This window comes from Ipomoea triloba, chromosome 11 (assembly GCF_003576645.1).
Source record: "Ipomoea triloba cultivar NCNSP0323 chromosome 11, ASM357664v1".
NCBI lineage: Eukaryota > Viridiplantae > Streptophyta > Magnoliopsida > Solanales > Convolvulaceae > Ipomoea > Ipomoea triloba.
The window spans coordinates 555987-578337 of record NC_044926.1 but is presented as its reverse complement, the minus strand read 5'-3'; the positions used below and the strand labels follow the sequence as shown (position 1 = coordinate 578337).

The 22351-nt window shown below is 37.9% G+C and overlaps 5 protein-coding genes across 7 annotated transcripts; 4 read left to right on the top strand and 1 right to left on the bottom strand.

The window, feature by feature from the left end:
- Positions 1-269: 269 nt before the first annotated feature.
- On the top strand, positions 270-3706 carry LOC116033944 (carotenoid cleavage dioxygenase 7, chloroplastic). The gene is made up of 7 exons (XM_031276499.1): positions 270-1070; positions 1171-1299; positions 1653-1784; positions 1926-2207; positions 2301-2386; positions 2751-3071; positions 3347-3706. Exons 1-7 carry the CDS (start codon positions 275-277, stop codon positions 3491-3493), a joined length of 1893 nt encoding a protein of 630 aa, XP_031132359.1. The 5' UTR covers positions 270-274; the 3' UTR covers positions 3494-3706.
- A 98-nt stretch (positions 3707-3804) lies between these two features.
- LOC116033945 lies at positions 3805-5548 on the bottom strand. 2 transcript variants are annotated; one of them, XM_031276501.1, is made up of 4 exons: positions 5258-5548; positions 4904-5039; positions 4427-4520; positions 3805-4267 (listed from the first exon to the last, which is right to left on the bottom strand). In XM_031276501.1, exons 1-4 carry the CDS (start codon positions 5491-5493, stop codon positions 4008-4010), a joined length of 726 nt encoding a protein of 241 aa, XP_031132361.1. In that variant the 5' UTR covers positions 5494-5548; the 3' UTR covers positions 3805-4007. The 2 variants fall into 2 exon arrangements, with proteins under 2 accessions (XP_031132361.1, XP_031132360.1); XM_031276500.1 differs by having other exon boundaries at positions 5255-5546.
- A 565-nt stretch (positions 5549-6113) lies between these two features.
- LOC116033953 (melanoma-associated antigen F1) lies at positions 6114-9425 on the top strand. 2 transcript variants are annotated; one of them, XM_031276512.1, is made up of 8 exons: positions 6114-6333; positions 6409-6652; positions 6919-7071; positions 7174-7279; positions 7368-7482; positions 8027-8346; positions 8473-8562; positions 9362-9425. In XM_031276512.1, the coding sequence occupies exons 1-6, from the start codon at positions 6286-6288 to the stop codon at positions 8063-8065; spliced, it is 705 nt and encodes a 234-aa protein (XP_031132372.1). In that variant the 5' UTR covers positions 6114-6285; the 3' UTR covers positions 8066-8346; positions 8473-8562; positions 9362-9425. The 2 variants fall into 2 exon arrangements, with proteins under 2 accessions (XP_031132372.1, XP_031132371.1); XM_031276511.1 differs by having other exon boundaries at positions 8027-8562.
- Positions 9426-12383: 2958 nt separating this feature from the next.
- On the top strand, positions 12384-14666 carry LOC116033954 (squamosa promoter-binding-like protein 8). The gene is made up of 3 exons (XM_031276513.1): positions 12384-13305; positions 13719-13888; positions 14250-14666. The coding sequence occupies exons 1-3, from the start codon at positions 12629-12631 to the stop codon at positions 14420-14422; spliced, it is 1020 nt and encodes a 339-aa protein (XP_031132373.1). The 5' UTR covers positions 12384-12628; the 3' UTR covers positions 14423-14666.
- A 6009-nt stretch (positions 14667-20675) lies between these two features.
- LOC115997153 (metalloendoproteinase 4-MMP) lies at positions 20676-21967 on the top strand. The gene has a single exon (XM_031236659.1). It carries the CDS (start codon positions 20720-20722, stop codon positions 21782-21784), a length of 1065 nt encoding a protein of 354 aa, XP_031092519.1. The 5' UTR covers positions 20676-20719; the 3' UTR covers positions 21785-21967.
- The last annotated feature ends 384 nt before the right edge of the window (positions 21968-22351 follow it).

The window sequence follows — 22351 nt, the reverse complement described above, 5'->3', positions numbered from 1 at the left end:
CAAACTTCACTCTTATGACCCACCCAACTGAACTGCCCATGCAGACAAATCTGCTTGGAGTGAGATTTAAACTTGTGAGTTCTCTATTTCAACCTCTTTTTCACTACATTGGATGCTTGTTTGTTAAATTAAAAAAAAAAGAATAAAAAACAACAAAAAAAAAATATTAAACAATAAGCTAGCCCAATATATATATGCATTGCTTTGCATCATATCGTATATCACTAAGTTTATATTATAGTTACAACACTCTCTTCTTATATGCAAATTCAAAATGCTGGCCAAAGCTTGCCATAATATCACTACGCCACCAAAGTTCCCGCCGGCGGTGAAGCTGCCGCAAGCGGCGGCGACGACGAGCCAGGTGTCGTTCCCCAGCCGCCACGTGTCAAGAGCCATCTCAATCCCCACCACCACTATCACACCACCGACGCCGGAGATTTTAGCCAGCCCGGAGTTATTGGACGACAGAGTGACCGCTTACTGGGACTACCAGTTTCTATTCGTGTCCCAGCGGTCCGAGGCCGCTGAACCGGTGGCCCTGCGGGTCGTGGAGGGCGCGATACCGGCCGACTTCCCCTCCGGGACGTATTATCTCACCGGGCCGGGCCTCTTCACGGACGACCACGGGTCCACCGTGCACCCGCTCGACGGCCACGGGTATCTCCGGACGTTTGGGATCGACGGGGAGACCGGAAAAGTCACGTTCATGGCGAGGTACATTGAGACGGAGGCGCAGGCGGAGGAGCGTGACCCGGAGACCGGCCAGTGGCGGTTCACTCACCGTGGACCGTTTTCGGTTCTGAAAGGCGAGAATATGGTCGGAAATACTAAGGTCATGAAGAATGTCGCAAACACTAGCGTTTTACATTGGGGCGGGCGGCTTTTTTGTCTCTGGGAAGGTGGCGATCCCTACGAGATTGACTCCGGCAGTCTTGACACCGTCGGAAAGTTCAAACTCATCGCCGGCGGCCATGAATCCACGTCTGCTCCGTCGGATTTAGAAACCGGAAAATTTACCGCTGATTTCTGGGACGTGGCTGCACAAATCTTGAAGCCAATACTTTATGGTACGTCCATATTATAAAATCTAATCATTATTATTATTATATCATTTTTCATATTTTAAAAATCATTAAAAATTAATGTAATTATACTTTTCCATCTCAGGTGTCTTTAAGATGCCTCCCAAGCGATTTTTGTCTCATTACAAGATTGATGCTCGTAGAAACAGACTTCTCATCGCGTCATGCAATGCAGAAGACATGTTACTACCACGCAGTAATTTTACATTCTACGGTTAGTAATTCTTGTTTTCCCTTAAAAAATCACTCGCAGAGTGTAAGTTGAATAAAACTCATTACTGACAGTAATATTTTTTTCTTATTATTATCATCATCATTAAAAAATATGTTATTGTGATAACTTCGAGGGGGCCGGGACAGACTTAAAGTAATTTAACATAATGCATGTTTAGTATATTATAGCTTAGCTAGCTAGCTTGCCGTGTTAACAACGATGTGAATGTGATTTAAATTTTAAAATAATGTTTTTTTACGATTAATTTTGGTTAGATTAAGGAATATACATACGAGGAAATATTATATTCGTGTTTGTCTTTATTGTTCACCTGGACTTTGTCGTCTTCCCAGAACTTGATGCCAACTTCAAGCTGTTACACCAACAAGAATTCAACATCCCAGATCACCTTATGATCCATGACTGGGCCTTCACTGATTCCAATTACATCTTGTTCGGTAATCGCATCAAACTCGATGTTCCCGGTAATTTCTTTTTGTCTTTTTATGATTTAACCACGTTTATATAAGAGAATTTTAATTTTATAATACACTTAACCTCGTTTATTTAAGAAAATTTTTATGATACGAATCAGTACAGGTTCTGATGTAGTGTATGAAGTGCAGGATCAATGACGGCGGTATGTGGGCTGTCTCCGATGATATCTGCATTATCAGTGAATCCAAGCAAGCAAACATCTCCTATTTATCTGCTACCTCGGTTTCCCCGAAGTGAAACGGATAATGTTGTCCAAAGAGACTGGAAAATACCCATAGAAGCTCCATCGCAGATGTGGGTATTGCATGTTGGGAATGCATTTGAGGACAGAGATGAGAGTGGCAATGTTGAGATTCAAATCCAGGCTTCTGGCTGTTCTTATCAATGGTTCAATTTCCAGAAAATGTTTGGTAAGAAATTCAAAATATTGTGAATATATGTCACTTTTTGTTTTGTTTTGCATTTATTTATTTATTAAACCTCTGATCGATTTTCTTTGGCAGGATATGATTGGCAAAGTGGAAAGCTAGACCCTGCAATGATGAATAGGGGAGAAGGTGAAGATAAACTATTGCCTCACCTAGTCCAGGTTATCATCATTTCTAACCACCATATTACACTCCTTGATTTACTAGAAAATTCGCGCCATCTAAAAGTGCGTACTAGGTGAAATTCACCTTGTGACCCTAATCGACGAAGGATCATAAGAAAGTAAAACCAGCCAGGTTGCCCATAGCTAACTAGCTATTGGTTGTTGAAGTTCACCTTGTGACCCTAATCGACGAAGGATCACAAGGAATTAAGTAAAACCAGTCCAGGTTGCCCATAGCTAACCAGCTATTGGTAGTTGATATTCACATTTCTCCATACACAACTTAATAAAGAATATCCCGTGCACAGCATAATGTTGTATAAATTCTTGTTATTTATTTGGTTTTGTTGTATTAATGTAGGTGTCAATAAGATTGGATAGAAATGGGGATTCCCAGAATGTTGCAGTGAATGAGTTGAATGAATGGGGCAAAGCAGCAGATTTCCCAGCCATTCATCCAGACTATTCCGGCAGGAAGAGTTCATGTGTTTATGCTGCAACTTCTTCCGGTTCACGCCAAGCACTGCCGCATTTCCCATTTGACACAGTGGTCAAGCTAAACACTGCAGATAAGTCCACCCACACCTGGTCTGCAGGGAGAAGAAGATTCATTGGTGAACCAGTTTTTGTCCCCAAAGGAACAAAACATGATGAAGATGATGGGTATCTTCTTGTTGTTGAGGTGAGTGTCAATTCTTCTTCGCATATGATACGAACCCACATCAGCTTCACAACAGATTGTGGACTGGTACTTAAACTGGGCTCAAACCTCCACTCATGAGTTAGGTTTCGCATCTGATACGAACCCACATCAGCTTCACAGCAGATTGTGGAGTGGTACTTAAACTGGGCCCAAACCTCGACTCATGAGTTAGGTTTTGTGGTAGAGTTAGAGTCTTGGCTTAAGTGTTGTATCATTTGGTGGACTATAACGATGTCGTAATTGTAAATTTGCAGTATGCAGTGGCAACACAGAGGTGCTATCTGGTGGTGTTGGATGCAAAGCAGATTGGGAAAAGTAAGGCAATGGTGGCAAGAGCTGAAGTTCCAAGGCACTTGAATTTCCCTCTTGGGTTCCATGGCTTTTGGGCACCTAGCAAGTAGCAACTAACAAATTGTAAAATTTCATAGAAACCATGAATGAATAGCTAATCATTGGATATGCCAAAATGTAACACAAGTCGACCAGGCCAGGTCTTTCTCGAGTAAGAGTTAGACTTTGCATATGCGACCTCAGCTAAATCCAAATTACTCTTGTAGTGGCAGGTTATACAGAAAAGAAAAATGTAACATACGGTCAAATCATTGTAAGTTTCCATGAATAATCTACCTACCCATTATTCTCAATTGTTCACAAGAATCACAAAATGGAGCGCAAGGCAAGATAACAAACAAAACCCGTAAGAGATGCTAAATCCAGGTAAGAGCAAGAACGCAATATTCAACTCCCATGATTGATTATATCATATGGCGAATCCTATGTGTTGTGAAGACAAGTGTGTTTATAATCATAGGAACACTCACACTTCATTAGTACAAGAAACACGGTTCATATGGATATAACAAAGGAGAGATGTCTGCTATGTTGCTATGTTGCTACTTTGTCTATGAATGTTGATCAATGTTCATGGATTCTAGTGGCAACAACTATCAATAGCAGAACAATGGAAAGAAGGAACGAAGATCGTATCTTTTCCTCCAAAACACCCGAGAGTTCAGAAGTCTGCATGGCTTTATCCTCATCCGGTTGAAAAATCAGGCCTGCTAGGGCCCCGAGTTTCTGAATCAGCTCTAATATGTCCATTATCCATTTCATCATGACAGCAACAATGTCGAGCTTTTCAGGTGAAGAGCTCAGAGATTCCTCTTCATCTTTAGCTGTAAGAACGAAAAATAACAATAAATAATATAAATTTCAACATCAATCCCTTCGTCCTTTGGAATATTATGTGGTTTATGCCACTAACTAAAGTTAAACCAAACAACGAAACAAGGAGAATCAAACAAGTAATAGAATTGACATAGTCTCGTGTAAACCTGCAGACAACAAGCCTTGCAAATCTTGAACTGCTGGGTTGTTCAGAATGGCATCCCAAACGGCTTTATCACAAGCTATGGAGAGAACCATTTTCTACAAGCAAGTAACAACTGACTAAGTCCATCTCAGATATATAGAGAAACAAAGTAAAAAGCAAGAACATATGCCCCTTTCCTATTATGCTCCAATTCAAGAACTAAGCCAGGTACAAACTACAAACAAACGAGGCGAGGATTGAACTATAATTTCTGGTAATTGGTTCATTTAGTTTTATGTGTTGAGCATATAATATATAAACATAAATGTTCAATCCAACTACTTTTAGTTTAGATGAGCACATGCTCCAATTTGAGCCAACCACAAGCTGCCTCACACTTGAGGGGGCGTGTTGAGCATATCCAACTATCAGCTTAGGCGGATCACATTCTTCGATTCCCTAAATTGTCAAGGTGTACATACAGCAGCAACAGTAGTACCTGAACAGATGGTTCTGTTTGCAGCATATGAAAGGCATCACAAAGTCTTCCAAATCCAGAAGACTGCACTGTTCTTGAATGATCAGAGCAAAGCCAGCTCAACTCTCGTCTAGCTGCAGAAATCTCTTGCATAAAACTGAAGAAGCAGCAAAATGATCAGAGCCCAGAACCATGGAATTGAAATTATGAGATTAGTTTGAGGTTTCTGCAACTTAGGATTCAATTCGATCCAATTTGGTTTCTATACTTCATTTACAGCAACTGAATTGAGCAAACAGACACAGACCAAGAACTTAATTTGATGTATTGAAATCCCACAAAATTTCAATTGATTTAAAGCTATAATTTTACCACCGGAGATCGGACATGGCTTTTTCGAGCTCTGTTCTTGATGGCAGAGGCCCAAAGATGGAGTCCAAGGGACGAGACGGCCCAGCATCAGGGGATGCAGTAGATATGGAGGGTATGGGCTGACGGGACTGGAAGTTGGCGACGGTGCGTGACGGCAGCGGTGGCGTGATGATGTCAGCAGGGTGGCTGTGGCCTCCGACTGCTCGGGCTAGCGGTGGCAACAAGGCTCCTCCTCCCATGTTCTTCTCTGTTCTCTTTGAAGTGGCTAAGAGGTCTACTTCAATGATGATGGGTAAGATAAGGATTTAGACAAGAATGAAGATTTAAAAAATAATAATAACAATAAAAAAAAAATAGTCATGACATGATAATTTTAAATAATGGACATGTTTGGTTATTGACGGATTCGTCAATTTTGATGTTTTGATCATGATCAAAATGTCAAAGTAGGTATTTGGTGAACTAGCGGTATGATTTGCTCCAAATTGCTCGACTCTTAAATACTGTCATTAGTGGCGTTTGAGATTGATATTTTGGTGAAAATATAATTTTCTCCAAAAGGCTTCCACTTATAATTTTTAAAAAATATTAATGATATTGAGAAGCCTTTAAGGCTACAGGACGTTTAATAGAACTTACTAAGATAATGGTTAACGAGTTATTAAAATAGTGAGGTGATAGGTCTAATTGTACTTCTTGCAAGTTTATGAACCAAATTAAACTTTTATGAACCAAATTAAACTTTTGTGAAAAATTTAAGAGTCTATTTAATTTTATTTTTTTTTATGATTGTTATTAAATAAAATTTTGGCCCGAGATGTAAATAAATATAATTGCGGGTAGAATTGATGGCGGGAAAAGCCCTAATTTCGACCCGGAAAACCGTACCAGTACCACTCCCCTACCTAGCCCTTGACACTTCCTTTCTTGTCATCCATTGCAGAAGAAAAGCTCCAATGCATAATTGAAGCCTCTCGCAGAGTTGAAAACAAGCCAAGCCAACTACTTTGAAGCTAAATTATCAGTCGAAGATGTCTGGTTCCTTCGAGGATTTCGCTCAATTCGACATCTCCGTCGAGGTTTGCTTCGCCCTTCCAAATCCTTTTCTATAAGCTTGTGGTTGTGTATTTGTATTTACAGATTTTGTGTGGCAGGAAAAGGACAAGCTCGTCGGAGAAGTAATACGCTACGTGTTGTTCAAGACTGAGCAAAGCTCCGGCTGTCCGATAAAGAGGGAGGACTTGACTCAATTGATCACCGGCAAAAACTACCGGCAGAGGAATCTCCCTGCTTTTATTATCAATGAGGCTAGGAAGAAGCTCGAGGAAATCTTCGGTTACGAAATGAAGGAGCTTCAGCGCGCCCGTTCGTCCACCACCAATCGCTACTCGCAGCAAGGTTTCTATTTATAACTGTTTGCTTGATGTCCTGTTTTAAATTTGCAAACTTTGAACCTCAGACAATAATAAAACGGTTTTGTTTAAAGCTTTTTTGCTCATTAGTATATAAACTGATACATTATTGGATTCTTTAGGAACTAGGGAAGCAATGTTCTACAAGCATCATACTTGAAAACACTTTTGATTTTTTAAGTCAATTGTGAGAGTTTATGATCATTTATTGTTCTTCTTTAATTCTAATTATGGAGATACAATTCATGACAGCCACTGCTGATGCAAAATCATATATTCTCATCGGTAAGTTACCTCCAAAAGCCTACAAGGAGTGTGTGGAGGATAAGAGCAAATCACATGTTACTGGTTTCACATTTGTGGTCATGAGTATTATTTATCTTGCCGGAGGCAACATAACACAGGGTACGTGATCCATTCATGCAGGTCATTCGTTCTGCACTTCTTTTAGCCTGTGCCTAATTTACAGTGATTAAGCTTATTAATGTCATCGTCAATGTTCTGCAGAAGATCTTTGGCGTCATTTGAGACGGTTGGGTCTGATGGAAACTGATGAAAGCCATCCTGTCCTTGGTAACCTCAAACAGACATTGGAGGCCCTTGTTCAGCAAAGGTCAGTATTGCTATGTTAGAGTGGTATTAACTAAAATGATTGGATTAAGTTGGACTAGCTTTCCCATCTTTCGCTTTGTGCCGTGCAGATATGTGCATAAAGAGAAAGTCAATGGCCCTGAAGGAAATGTTATACATTATGAGCTTGCTGAGAGAGCTCTAGATGAGGATATTAATAATAGAATGAAAGAGTATATATCCAAGGTATGATTTGGGCATTTGTCTAACTTTAGTTCCTAACTTATGTCCCTGTATCTGTGTAGTGCAAGGCATGAAGGCAATTAGGAATTTTGTACTCATTAGTTGTAGCAAGTCCAAATTTTTATGAATGAGTATGTTCATTTTATTTTATTTTTGTAGAGTTTACAGCTTGCTTTTGACTTTTGAAATGGAGGCTTTGCCGTTCAAGTAGCTTAAAAAGATTGCTTCTAGTTTTGCATGATGAAAGAATTGCCAGTCATCCAGTGTAAAGTGTATAAAGATCATTGCTTGTAAACTAGCTAGCAAACTAACACAAGCTGCAAGTTATTAATATAACTTCTGGAAAAGAAACTCTTAGTTATAGTTATATGTTAGTCCTGATATATTTTTTATAGCTGCTTTGCCTTAAATGTATGTACTCTCTTTGTTCCCAGTTAGGATGGAGCATGAGAAGCCCAATTGCAATTATTTTCTTTTTTAATGTTAGGAGTTGTGTTAATCCATATTATCAGCATTAATGGTGTGAAAGTGAATTCTGTTGTTGCAGATTGTGCAAAAGGATATTAACACAGTGGATGTTGATTAGCTATTTCTGCTGGCTGGAACGTGCGTTTGGAAATTACTAGTGTTTTTGATCTATCTAGGAAGAATGTAGCACGGTGGATGTATTTTTGTGTTTCTATTACTCTTTGAGGAAAGGATGCCCTGTGTGGTGGCATTTTGTTTCTTCTGTTGCTGTAAATGTCTACCTTGTTGCCAAAGTGTTTAGTTTTGTGAAATTTCCTTCTCAGCACTCTCCTTATTTAATACAGCTATTGTGAAAGTATGATATATCTGCGAGAACAGCAGTAGGAGAATATTTTCATGGTAGTCCTGACCTCAATGATGCTTCTACCCATTTTTCCAACTTGTTGGCTCATTGCGGATATGCAGTGTTGGCCTTTTTGGTTTTTTGTCTGTCATCAGCATTTTGAACAAACTGAGGATGTGCAGGCATGTGCTGGTGTTGCATTCCTTGAAAATGCCAAAGATTAAGAATGAATTACTCGAATATGGTTGCAGTTCACATGAAAGAGCAAGCAGGTAGGCCTCTCCCCTGCAATTTCGGTATGAATTACACTACTCTTCTGTTCTGCAAATAGAAAAGCTGAATAGTGAATGCTATTGTCTATTGACCCCTTGGTGACAAATGTTTATGGACGCGTAAAGAACATTTATTTTATCCCATTTTTAGTTAATTTTACATGTGGGTAGGGTTCTCTTCCCCCAGCAACCCCATTCAATTAAGTTTATGGCATCTGGTTTATTTTGATGTGGTGATTAGCTGTGCGTAATTATTTGTTGATTCACATGACCTTTGTACCACAGCCTGACAATTTTGCTTGGACTATATTCCAATTCCAGCGTTTCAATGACGCAGACATCTCCCTTGTATTTTTGTTGACATTTCACCCCCATAGGAGAAGAAGGGGCTTAATTTGCTTAATTGCATTACCAGCCAATTTGTTTGATGGATGTAGGTGGTCTCTTCCTAGGATGTGGACCATGTTTCTTCCTTTTCAGAGCAAGTTTGTCAGTGCGGCGAACATGATTTTGGTTTGGATTTTACACATTGATTGAGTTCCATTTGAAAGATGTGTGTTTAAGGGCCCTGCATGCATGCATCAATGAATTCAAAAACAAACATAAAAATCCATTCTATGTGTTATCACTGTCATTTTAGCTATCTTTTTTAGATTTGAAGTTATGAGATGTTGACATGGCATCAATTCTTTTAAATGCATTTTGTCTTATCCGACCTCGACTCGACCTCAACCTCGTTATCTTACACACATCTTTTCAGACCCGAAGTTTAATTTAATTTTAATTCTCTAATATGCAGGAACTTCTTTAAGTTGCAGAGGATGATTATTATTCATCATCAAAAGAGAAGAGAAGAAGAAATGGAAAAGGTTTGTTGTCTGTTTTGTCTGCATATTGGAATGTTAGCTATGAGACAAGAAGGAGACGTATGCTATGAATAGTATTAGGTGGCTTCCTATCCTTTTACATTAATGCATCATGTGAGTGGGAAGAAAACTAAGGTTGTGTATTGACTGTGATTACATATAATGTGTGTATCTACTACCTCAAAACAAAATCCTGTCCATTGAATTGCTTCCTGAAATTCATTAGCCCTTACCCACAGACAGCCTCTTCACTTGTCTTCATCACATGGCCCTTTTCCACTTTCCTTCATCATTTCATCATTAATCCTCATTAATTTGGCACTGTTCTTGGTGATGACATACATGCCCCCCCCCCCCTTTTTGTTGCTTAGAAACATACAAAACAAATAAATGAATCAATCATTCATTCATTTTCCTTTTAAATTTTTGTTATCAACAAAGACTTGGATACCCCCCTTTGCGAAATAAGACACGTGTTTTGACTTGAGAACTGATAAAACTCTTAGTTGTGTGCCTATTTTCATGTCGGGTAAGGCATCAAAGGGGTCAGAATACTCTCCCATAGTAATCTTGTTTGTATCAGGTAGGATGAATTTTAAGTGAACATCTTATTAAACTGACAGAATTCACGACATCTTATCATTTATACGATATATTCTTTTTAAAATAAAAGACACAGAGAAGGAAAAAAAAGACCAACTTGACTTTTGGGCAATCAGACAGAGTGAAGAAACCAATGGTGGTGCAAGTGTGCAAGTGTTACATTATCTGCATCACATGTGAATGCTGTGCCAAGTCTGAAGCTCCCAACAGATAATTATTCTCTCCAAAAATGTGTGAACAAGTAGAGGTTTTCCCGTACGTTAAGAGTCAACGTCTGTGTCAGCCTTCTATGGCATTTTGTTTTGTATTTTGATTTAACAAATTATATATATACTTTCATTTTCTACTACTTTATCTTTTTCTACTCCGTTGACAAGTGTCATTTTTAAATTGAGATTTATGGTATAGTTCAATAAAATCGAGAAAATGTAAGTTAAAAGAAGAAGAAGAAGAAGAAATAGATTAGTCCCAAAAAATAAAGAAAGAAAAGAAATAGATTAGTCCCAATACCAAAAGTCATGTACATACTACTGGGAACGAACTTGAAGGTGTTCCATAATTGATAATGCACAATAGTACAGTACTTTGAACCAATATTTTCCTTCAACAGTAAAATCTTGGTCCAACATTATATTGCCTCCTTAAACGCAACTTGTCCGCTTTTATTTATTTATTTTTCTAATAATGAAAGTTTAATTAATCAAGATAAGATCAAAATGTGAAGCGAGGGTAAAATAGTAAAATCAGACAAAGTATTAATATAAGATTTTTTTTTAGTACAATAATAATGAAACTAAGAGTAAAATAACAGCCAATAATCTTGTGGTTTAGTGGTACGAAGTGGCTCTCGATCCCTTCAGTGTGATCAATATTGACTCTTTGTACTTCAGTAACTTGATATGACGGGAAATGAGAGGCCACCAGTTTTCAAAGTAGGAGCGATGATGAGCCATTAAATTTGTGGTTCAAACTTAATAATAACTAAATATTACTAACCCGAAAAATATAAAACAGTTTGACTTATCGAAGGCACGGTATTTGTATTTTGTACCCTAAAATTAACACGATCACATAAATTAAAGATGGAGATTGTATTTTTGACTTTGTGCAGGCAGCTGATTTGCCACTGGTAAAGTACAAGTACTAAACAACCAATTTCTGAGCAAAAGCCTCAAGTGAAGGGTTGCATATTTGGATATGATCTGATCTGTGCTGTTACTCATTCCATGGACTGATGAACAACCCCAAGGAATGGAATGCAATACTGCATGCCCGCACTTGTTTGTAGTACACTTACTTTTTGTTAAAAAGTCAATGTGATTCCCATACCAATTCATAAATGACACATAATAATAATAATAATAATAATAATAATAATAATAATAATAATAATAATAAGGTTGAATTGGATTAATTCTATTAACTCCTAATGAAAAATTTCAAAACCCTTTATTTTATAATGTTAATTAGTTTGTTTAGTTAAGCATCAATCTTTCGATCTTCTACATATTCCTTTACATGATCACTCAAGGGACCACAGATCTTGAACAAGTTTGATAATTTTTGCCATATCATCGCTGGACAAATTTGAGTGCTTCTTGATGTGGGAATGTATGACAATAGATTGAGGGGATATGTAGGAAGAAGATTGTTGCTTAAATGTTGAATTTGAATTTGCAAAAGTAGAGTTTTGAAAATTTTCTTTCGAAGCTAAAAGAATCTAGAGACTAAAAAGTCACTTATAAGTTAACGACCAAAAATATGATATTTTCTAAAATATACAAAAAAATAAAATTTTATTGTCCAACATAATTATCAATTCAAAAAAACTCCCATAAAAAGCTTTAAAGAATTAGAGAAGTTTCAAGAGAAAAATATACCGCAAGTACACATGAACGTAACACTGTCTCGATCATCCACTCAAAAGTATTAGACCTGTTTTTAGTTTGGATGTCGATGAGTCTAAGTCCGGTCAAGTTAGATCGCTATTTATCTTTTTGTGTTATGTCGTCTTTTTTCTTATTTTTTGTTTGTTACATTACTTTGATATTTTGATATACCTCTATATATGTATGTATTTACAAAATCCTAATATATACTCCACTCCATAGACCATAATAATCAAGAACAATAACCCCTCCCCAATTAACCTGACATGGTAACATGTCTGGTACGGTACAGATATTTTGAACTAACATATATACAAGACTTTAAAAACTGAAAATGAAATTAATTACAAGCTAGTATTTACTTTGATGTCCAATTGACCAGGCAAGGTAAAAAAAGGGGTAATTAATAGAGTGGTTATTTAGGTAAAAAATGATGTAAGTGTAATATATTATGGAGAGTTTCCACACTAATCCATCTAGCTCAATTATGAGTTGAGTGAAAGCTAGTCTTTAAAAGTTGCAGCTTTTCTTCTCCACAAAATCTTCCCTCTCTTAAAGCTGACAGATTTGAGATTTCCTCTCCGGCATCCAAACTCCCCTTTTCTTCCCAGCCATTGATCTGATTTCCCTTTTTTCTTTCTTATTACTGTAACTTTTTTTTTTTTTTCCTTTTTTACTGGATCAAGAGTTCAAGACTGTGGTGTGCGTATGAATGAAAGAGATGCAATGTTGGATTATGAATGGGGGAACCAATCGGCGACGGTGATGTTTTCCGGGGACGAAACGGCGGCGGCGGCGGCCCAGAACCACCGCCAATTCTTCGACCCGTACGGGGGGCAACAGCCCGGGTTCGACGACGGGGCGGGGGCGGGGGGGAGTTTGGTGGGCCCCAGCGCCCATTTTGCCGGAGCCGACCACTTGCAGCTGTTCGGGGAGCCGGCGGCTCAGGAAAACGCGGCTCACTTGTGCTCTCTCTACGATCCACGCGCGTACGGCGGCGCGTTTCAGCATGGTTCTCATCATCAGGTGCCGTTGCTGTCCTTGGAGACGGCCGGGCCGGCGGGGTTCGTGGTGGTCCCGAAGAGCGAGCCTCTGCCCGCCGCCGCCGCCGATTTCTCCGCCGCCGGCCTCGGGCTGAACTTGGGCGGCCGGACGTACTTCTCGTCGGCGGCGGAAGATGATTTCGTGAACCGGCTTTACCGCCGGTCTAGGGCGGTCGACTCCGGTTCGTTCAACACCCCGAGATGCCAAGCCGAGGGCTGCAACGCCGACCTAACCCACGCCAAGCACTACCACCGCCGCCACAAGGTGTGCGAGTTCCATTCCAAAGCCGCCACCGTCATCGCCGGCGGGTTGACTCAGCGTTTCTGTCAACAGTGTAGCAGGTTTGTTGGTTGTCTAAGTGTGTAAAAAACTCGGTATTCTGCTAACAAAGACTCTCTAGAAAATGACGGGAATGTCCTCGGGTACACTTCCCACCCCAATTATTGGTTCTTCAATTCTCGTGGTGATCCCGAGGGCATTCCCGTCCGTAAATTTATGTCCCCCCACATGCATTCGATACCCCGTTTCATCCCCTCCGTACCGTTTCATCCCTTCCTTCTTATAGTAAAACAGCGTTTCCCATTTCTTGTCTGATCTCAACATCTCATCGTCTTCTTCATTATTAGATCAGCATAAAAAGACTACATTTGACCATTCCGTTTCTGTTTCCTACTACCTACTTCTATGTTTCACTGTGTGTTAACTAACGGAGCCGTTATCTCATTAATTAATTAATTACTTAATTACCCAACAGATTCCACGTCCTGTCGGAATTCGATAACGGCAAACGGAGCTGCCGCCGCCGCTTGGCCGACCACAACCGCCGCCGCCGGAAAAACCCCCAACAACCAAACCGTGAAACCGCCTTCAACAACACTCATCTTCTTGATAATGCCCAAAATTCCTCCTCCGACAGCCTTGCAAGTAAGCTAAATATATACCAAGATTCATGTGTATCTTTTTTTCTTTTTTCACAAATCAATACAGGAGAATGTACACTAGTTAAACCTGATTTGTGATACTAGTCGATAAAATCAGTTTACATTATTCATAGCTGATCAGCTCAAATCAAGATAGCTGATCAGTTCAAATCAAGAAGGTTCTGACTGAAAGTTGACTTGTAACCTTGTAATTACCAAGTGAACAACGTAATCTGACTAATTTAGTTGGGTTGTTCTAAATTTTTATCTATCTTATATTTATATATGCAATTCAGATTCAGTTCAAGTCACACTCATATCTAATTAATTATGATTACATATGTATGTGTGTGTATGTAATACAGGGTCACCGTCAGATTCCGGAGCGCATTCATCGCCGTCGGTGACGGTGGCCGTGTCACCGCCGAGAATGTCGATCGACTGCTTCGGACAGAGATCGTACGGTTACATGTCGAATGCTACGGGGGCGGGATCATCTGCGGCGTCTGCAAGCTCATTCTTCTTCTCGCATGGCTGATTTTAATTTATTAGTTATAGGAGTTAACGAACCTTGGAAATCATGATCTATCTCTCTATCCATTTTCAAGCTCCAACAACTACCTACATAGTTTTAGCTACTGCTAAGAATTGAATAACATAGTAAAAAACATGCAGTCCTAAGCTCGAGTATGCAGCATGTTGTTTAGTTTTAATTTCATGTTAATTATATTATTAACCCCTACTTAATTATGAAATATGAACTATGGTATTTTCTTTCTTTCCATTTTCCTACTTTACTTCTATAAGGGACTGTGGCACTTTTCGTCCATAAATTATATAAAAACAACACTACCTTTCCGTTCATCAGTTATACGCATTACAATTTTTCATTCTTCAATTATTTACAAAGTGAAATTTTCCATCCCTGAGTTCTATTACAATTGCAGATAATTAAAAGACGAAAATTGATAATTATATACTTCGCATCGGAGATGAAATGTGTTTTTTTTTTTGGTATTATTTACTATAATTTAATTTCTAAGAGAGGGTGGCCACAATATTATATAATGTGTGGATTAACGTTGTTATATGAATCATGTTATAGAGTAAGTTGTCTCCTGCATGGAAGCTAGTTGTAATGAAGGTTCATTATATTTTCGACCCTAACATATAGCTAGGTAGGCCAAATTAATAATTGTCCAATGTTTATTGAGGTTGTCTACTTGTTTCCTCGGCATAAAAGCTATTCCCCATCAAGATTTGTTTTTATATATACTAAAAAAAAAAAAAAAAGAAATTCAATCTCAAATTTCAGTCAAACTCAAAATTTTCAAAATCTTTTTTAAGTGAAGTAAACTCTTTGTACTTGGACAGCAGGTTTTCATAAGATTTTTTTATTTTTTTTTTTATGTTTTAATTTTTTCCAGACTGTATATGGTAGATATAGGGAGGGCCAATTAATAATTGTACATGCATAATTCATTAATTATTGCAATCAATTATATTCCTCTAAGCTACGGTCCCCATATACAACATTATTGTAACGCCCGAAGAGCATACGATGATTTGATATGATGCATTTGTAATGTTTTTTTTTTTTTTTTTTTTTTAATGAAAAGTGAAATTTATAATCAGATCACTATCTGAGTGTAAATTTTACATTCCGTTTCTACAATTCATAAATAATAAATAAGGAGTAAATGATAAATTACACCATAAAAAATATGTACGATAAGCTCAATAAAAAATGTATTCACAACAAAAATCAAACTCCTTCCGAGCTTGGAATGTTGTGTTTTGATGTCTTAGAAATGGAATGCTACACGTAATAGTGTGTTCTATGAATTGTCACATCCTTATTAAATCAAAAATGGTCAATTATACGCCTAATATTGACATAACGTACGGAATTATATGTATCCATGCATGCATCCCCTTAGCTTGTCAATTTCTTTAGTAACTTTAATTTAATTTGTGAAAATGCATTGAATTGTTCCTTTTTTGCAGTGTTTATAAGAAGGTCAAAACTTGTGCGAACTGTCTCGTAATTTATATGAACTGCTCTCGTCTTGGACTCAATTCTTTAGAAGTTTGACCATATGGTATCCAGTTTTTCTTGACTACGATTTGTGTTGTTGTAATGTTGTTATGTTTTATTTAATTGTTTGTAATTTGAAAAATATAGTTACAACCAAACTATACCCCAAATTAAACTCCATCCATCTACCAATTGGCTACCTATAAAAGGCTATGATATCATTACAAAAAAAGTAACTCTCTCCACTTTAAATGTAAACACATATATAGTTTGAATTTGGGATTCATATAACATATCATATCACCATAGTACATATGCATTCATTAATATTGTCACTTAGTCAATAACAATAAGGTGTGTCTTAAAAGATTAGTACTTGTTGCCCTTTAACAATGTTATTATACAACGAATAGTAATAATGCGATTCATTTCAAAAGATTAAAGTCGTCAAAATTAATTAACTAATCCACATTTAATAAGATGAATTGGACGATTTAGTGTATGTAAAATATGATTCAATTTTGGGCACTAGAACTCATCATAATACCAATCCCTAACGTGGTGCTCCCTCCCTCTAATTAATTTTTAGTACACATTATGTGTGTGTGGGGTTAATTACATTTATGATCAATATATATATATATATATATATATATATATATATATATATATTCAAATTTTAGCAGTGTAAATTCTCAAGTTTTACCATAACAATTTAGCCAATAATTATATTTATCGATCGACACGAACATAGAAATTAAACTACATGCAATAACACATAATTCAAATACTAATGTTTCAAATAAAAGTTAAAGTCATAATTATCGACTAGTATAACGTACTGTTAATTAACGATATAGCAATGCATAGAAAACGGAGGACCTTCTGAGTAGCTTAGAGCTCTCAACACTTAAGAGTGAGATTTATTCAAATCTCTCCCCTTTATCCTATTACGAATATACTACGTAATATTTATACTATTACAAATGGGCCAGGGCGATTACATACACATGTCCATCGTTCTTGTGCCTGCCATAATTCATTTTGATACATATATATCAGCGCATGATTTGCTGAGTATAACTAACTCTGATGTCATTCTAACCGTTAGACGTTTTTGAATTATATGGTCATACTAAATATTAGATCCGGTGATAATTTCTTTAGCACTATATGAAATAAAGAAATACTTAAATTAATCTCAATCTTTTTTACCATCCGATCAGATGTCAACCTCAGTTATTAAGAACCCTAGTTAATGTTTTGGGACCATTGGCTTAGTAGGTTAGGCAAGCAAGGCCGAAGGACAGTTCGTTCGTGACACAAGAACCGGACATTGCGATTATTGTTGTTAGAAAAACATCAATTCAATTTCCGCACGTGGGTATTTAAAGGCAGCAATTAATTAATTATTTAATTCAATTAAACTAACCCAATAAAATACCAACTCAGCTCCACATTTTCTTGCCACCGCCGTGGGCTTCTGACACGTGGAAAGTGGCAACACTGTTTTGTGTACGAGGAGACTGGGCAACATGAAGACAAAGGCAACGTTGGTTCAACAAAAGCCAACACTATTATATTGTTTCCTTTAATGAAACAAACAGTGAAAAGAGAGTAGTTGCTATTAGCTCTGAATTATGGCCAATTATTGTTGTTCCTAGTACTTGATGAGAAAAAATGGACCATTTTGCATTATTCAGGTCGTTAGTTCAACAACGAACACTTATACCAGGATGTTACTTTAAAGAATAAATAGTAAATGTAACCGTTTAAGTAACTTATAATCTATATTTTGTTATGTTTAAATCAATTTTTTTTTACTTGTTTGAAGAATTTATTTTTACGATGGTAATTTATAAGAATTGGTTAAAATTTTGACATAATTTAAAATGTAATTTAAAAAAAAAAAAAAAGTTGGTAGTGAGTAAAATTGGGTTATTTATAAAAAATTTGAAAGTAAATTTAAAATTCTTAAATTAGAGTTGGGCCTCTTAGGCTCATGCATGTTGGACTCTTAATTAGGCTGGGTGGATTCCAAACATAGGGCCATTTGTGAAACAATTGGTGGGCTTTCTAGGATTGTTGGGCTTCAAATTTTTTTATTCAAAAATAAAATTAAATTTAGAAATATTTTAAAACACGGGTCGATAGGGGTGTAAACGAGCCTAGCTCGAGCCTAGGGTGGCTCAAACTCGAGCTCGTTAAGAAAGGCTCGGCTTGAGCTTGAGCTCGAGAACTGATGTTCCAGCTCGAGCTCGGCAATTTTCAAACTGCTCGAGTTCGACTAGGAATGGCAACGGGGCGGGGCGGGGGCGGGGAGGGGTATCCCCGTCCCCGTCCCCGCCACCCCGACCCCGTCCCCGTCCTCGTCCCCGTCCCCGGCGGGGAAGGGGAAAAATTCCTCATCCCCGTCCCCGCGGGGAATTTGGCGGGGACGGGGAATCCCCATCCCCGGTCAACTCCTAGTCAAAGTGTTATTTTAGTACAATTTTTAAAAAAAAAAAACAAAAAATAACAATTTTAAAAATACAAACTACCGAAGTTCAAATTCCAATCTAAAAATAGCAAATACAAATTAAAAATAGTCCAAATGTAGAACGTTCTTTAAATAGTTTGTATACTAATTTCATTTAGTTCATTACTTAATTAACAATATACTAATTAACATTATACTAATTTAACATATACTAATTTCATTTAGTTTATTTAGTTGATTACTTAACTAACAGTATATATACTAATTAACATGCATTTACAGTATACTAATTAACAAATTTAGTAAACAAATTACACAGTATACTAATTATATATTTTTAGTAAACAAATTTAGTGAACTATATATATATATTTTTTATTTTTTTATTTATTTTTTAATATCGGGGACGGGGCGGGGCGGGGAGGGGTATCCCCGTCCCCAGCGGGGAATTGCAAAAATTCCCCGTCCCCGTCCCCGATCCCCGCAAAATTTCCCCATCCCCGTCCCCGTCCCCGACAGGGACGGGGCACATTGCCATCCCTAAGTTCGACTCGAGCAGCTCGATTGTTCAAGCTCGAGCTCGAATTTAACCTGTTTGATTTTAAATTCATGTTTCAATTAAATATAAATTATGATATTATATATATATCGCGAGCGGCTCGACGAGCCACGGGCCTAAGACATTAGAGCTCGAGTTCGGCTCGATTATAAAACGAGCTGCTTGAGCTCGAAATTGACCGAGCCCGAGCCGAGCTAACAACAATAAAAATTTTCTAAAAGTTAAGAGGGTATTTTTATTTTTTATTCTTTTAAGTCAAAATTTTGAGCATTTCTTTGTGTCAAGATGTTTCGAATTTGTCATCGATATAGGATGCATTTGGAGTAGTTAGGACGATCTAACACTTCAACTAAATAATCTCTAAAAAAATGTGTTTGAATGAATTGTGATAAGATTAGATGAATGTATGAAATTTGAAAAAAGTAAGCAAAGTCAGCAAGAAGGTAGAGTAGACTTTTCCAAAGAGTTGAAACCTAGATAGATAGGTACTAGAAGGAATTGAAGGTTACATAGGACCTAACCTAATGTCGTTAAGGTGACTTTCCCTTTCACACCGGTGGGTTGACTGATGGAGTCTTTTACACGCCATTAACGACCATTTCTCTGTTACGTTTATCTAAGGTGCAGTCAGCCCCCCTTTATTGTGCATTTCAATCATCACCACCCATAACTACCTCATACCAGTTTGCTTCATATACACATGACCCTTAGCTTTCTCATCTTCACTTGAAAACCAAACTACCCAAGTCTGATGATATCTCTACATACCCATGCCTCTAACTTCTAACTCATACTACATATATACCAACCATTATCCCTTTTCTTTTCTTTTCTTTTGGTGCATCTGGCCGGCGTTCAGTATTCCCATCACTAGAAGACTGATCTGGATTCAGCCCAGATTACACTGCAGATTTTGCATTGACCTTTTACTTGGAATATGATTTGGGTCTTTTGTCTTACTCAAAATAATGTTTTTCTTTAGAATTCTTTAACATGACGTGCATATACAAGAATTAATTATCTGACCTTACAGTTAAATTAGTTGTGAGCGTTAGTAGCCCGCTTCTAACTTATAACACATACTACCCATCATTACCTATTTTTTGGAATAAACCTTCTAACTTTATAAGAGTCCATTATCTGATCTTGATTATTATAATTTCGATCAATCATTGATTTCGTGACAACATATGAGGAAACGATGTGATGACAAATAGCTGTGCTAATCCAAAATATTTGAATTGAGGGTGAAGTTTTGGCCCCACTTTCGGGTGAGACCATGTTTTAATGAGACCGGCCAAACAAAGAATGAAAAGGAGAACTATTGTTGAAATACTTTTGTTTTTTAGTACTATTTGGAGGGTTGTATATATTATACTTTCGAAGTTGACAACGTTGTAAATATTAATTAAAAGGAAGAAAGAATCAAACATATGGAAAACAAGAACTAGCTAGGAAGATGCATCTGATTATTAATATTACTAATACTTTTACCTGTGCAACTTTAAATTGCCTTGTATGAAATGAATTTGTTATAATATTCAGGTATCTGCATTCAGGAAGCTTAGAAACATCTACTTAACCTAGGAGGCTGCATGTTATTTTCACAATAATACTTGACTTTTCTAATCAAGTAAATTAGGCAAACATACTTTATAGCAGTTTGTAATCATAACTTATAACTTTTCTTTATAAATAAGCTTTCCTTCTATATCTCCCCTGCCCCTTCATAGCTTTCAGATCACAGCTTCAGACCGCCATGCTTTTACTCTTCGCCACCTGCGTTTCTGTGTCATTTCTTCTTCTATCCTTGCCGTGTCTTCCCGCCAGAACAACCCCGGCGGCCGTTAACCTTAAACCCACCAACAACGTTGTAAATAGGTTCGATAGATTAGTTGATGGCAGCAAAGGAAGCAGCGTCCATGGAATCTCTGAGCTCAAGAGATATTTTCACCATTTTGGGTACTTGAGAAGAGAAAATGTGACGAGGAGTACGAGGTTTACGGATTTGTTTGACGACAGTTTTGAGCATGCGTTGACGACATATCAAGCTAACCTCGGACTTCGGGTCACCGGAAAGCTCGACAGGGAGACAATTTCCGCAATCACTTCGCCGCGGTGCGGCGTCCCCGACGACGTCGTTTTGCCGAATTCCCGGCTGCATGTGAAGAAAAACTACGCTTTTTTCTCCGACCGTCCTAGGTGGAACCGCGCCGTTCCGATGACGCTAACGTACGCGTTCTCGCCGGAGAATACTATAAAGAGTTTGACGGGTATAGAGATTAGGACGGCGGTGAAGAATGCTTTCGGGCACTGGGCTTCGGTGGTTCCGGTGACGTTCTTGGAAACCAGCGACTACGGATTCGCCGACATCAGGATTGGGTTCTACGCCGGCGACCACGGCGACGGGGAGCCGTTCGACGGGGTTTTGGGGGTTTTAGCCCATGCATTCTCGCCGGAGAGCGGGCGGTTCCACCTAGACGCGGCGGAGACGTGGGCGGTGGACTTCACGACCCAAACGTCGGACGTGGCGGTGGATTTGGAGTCGGTGGCGACTCATGAAATCGGGCATTTGCTAGGGTTAGCTCACACTTCCGTTCAAGAAGCGATCATGTATCCGAGCTTGAAGCCCAGAGAGAAGAAGGTGGAGCTGAAGCTTGATGACATTAAGGGTATTCAAGCACTTTATGGTTCTAACCCAAACTTCAGCTATAAAGCTTTTGAAGAATCTGATATGTCCTCTAATGGCGGTTCTGATTTTAAGAACAAGCCAACCCTTTTGTCCATATTTCTTTTACCATTCATTCTTTGGTTTTCTCTGTGACTCTGTAATTATACACACTTACACACATAGATCAATAGCCATACACCAATTAAGTGTTATTATTTTTTTGAGGGATCAAAAAATCAGCCTTGTAATCAAACTCAAACCAAGAAGGGGAGTCTGTAATAGGTATATTATACTTTTTTATCCTAATACATATTCTTTAATTATATTAAACTTCAATAATTATTCCAAAGTTTTACCTGTTACTTTATATTGATTGAGATACTAGTTAGATGACTATATATGTATGTATCACTATCTATTATTGGAGTCATATATATGACTAAGTTGAAAAGATACTGTAATAAGTTTCTAATTTTTATCACATGGATTGAAATGATATCAGTACTATGGAATAAAATAATCATTATTATAGTTTTCTTGCACGAAAGAAAATCTTAATTAGATCAATTAATTAAAGTTACGTTATTGCAAGTGTTGCAATTGGTCTTTAATTGTTGGCAATTAAAGTCTAAGTTGGTCTTTGCCATGGCATGCAACGCGCAGCCATCTGGTCAATATAGGCTTATACCCGGCGGCCGGAGCCTTCTGTGTCCAATATTT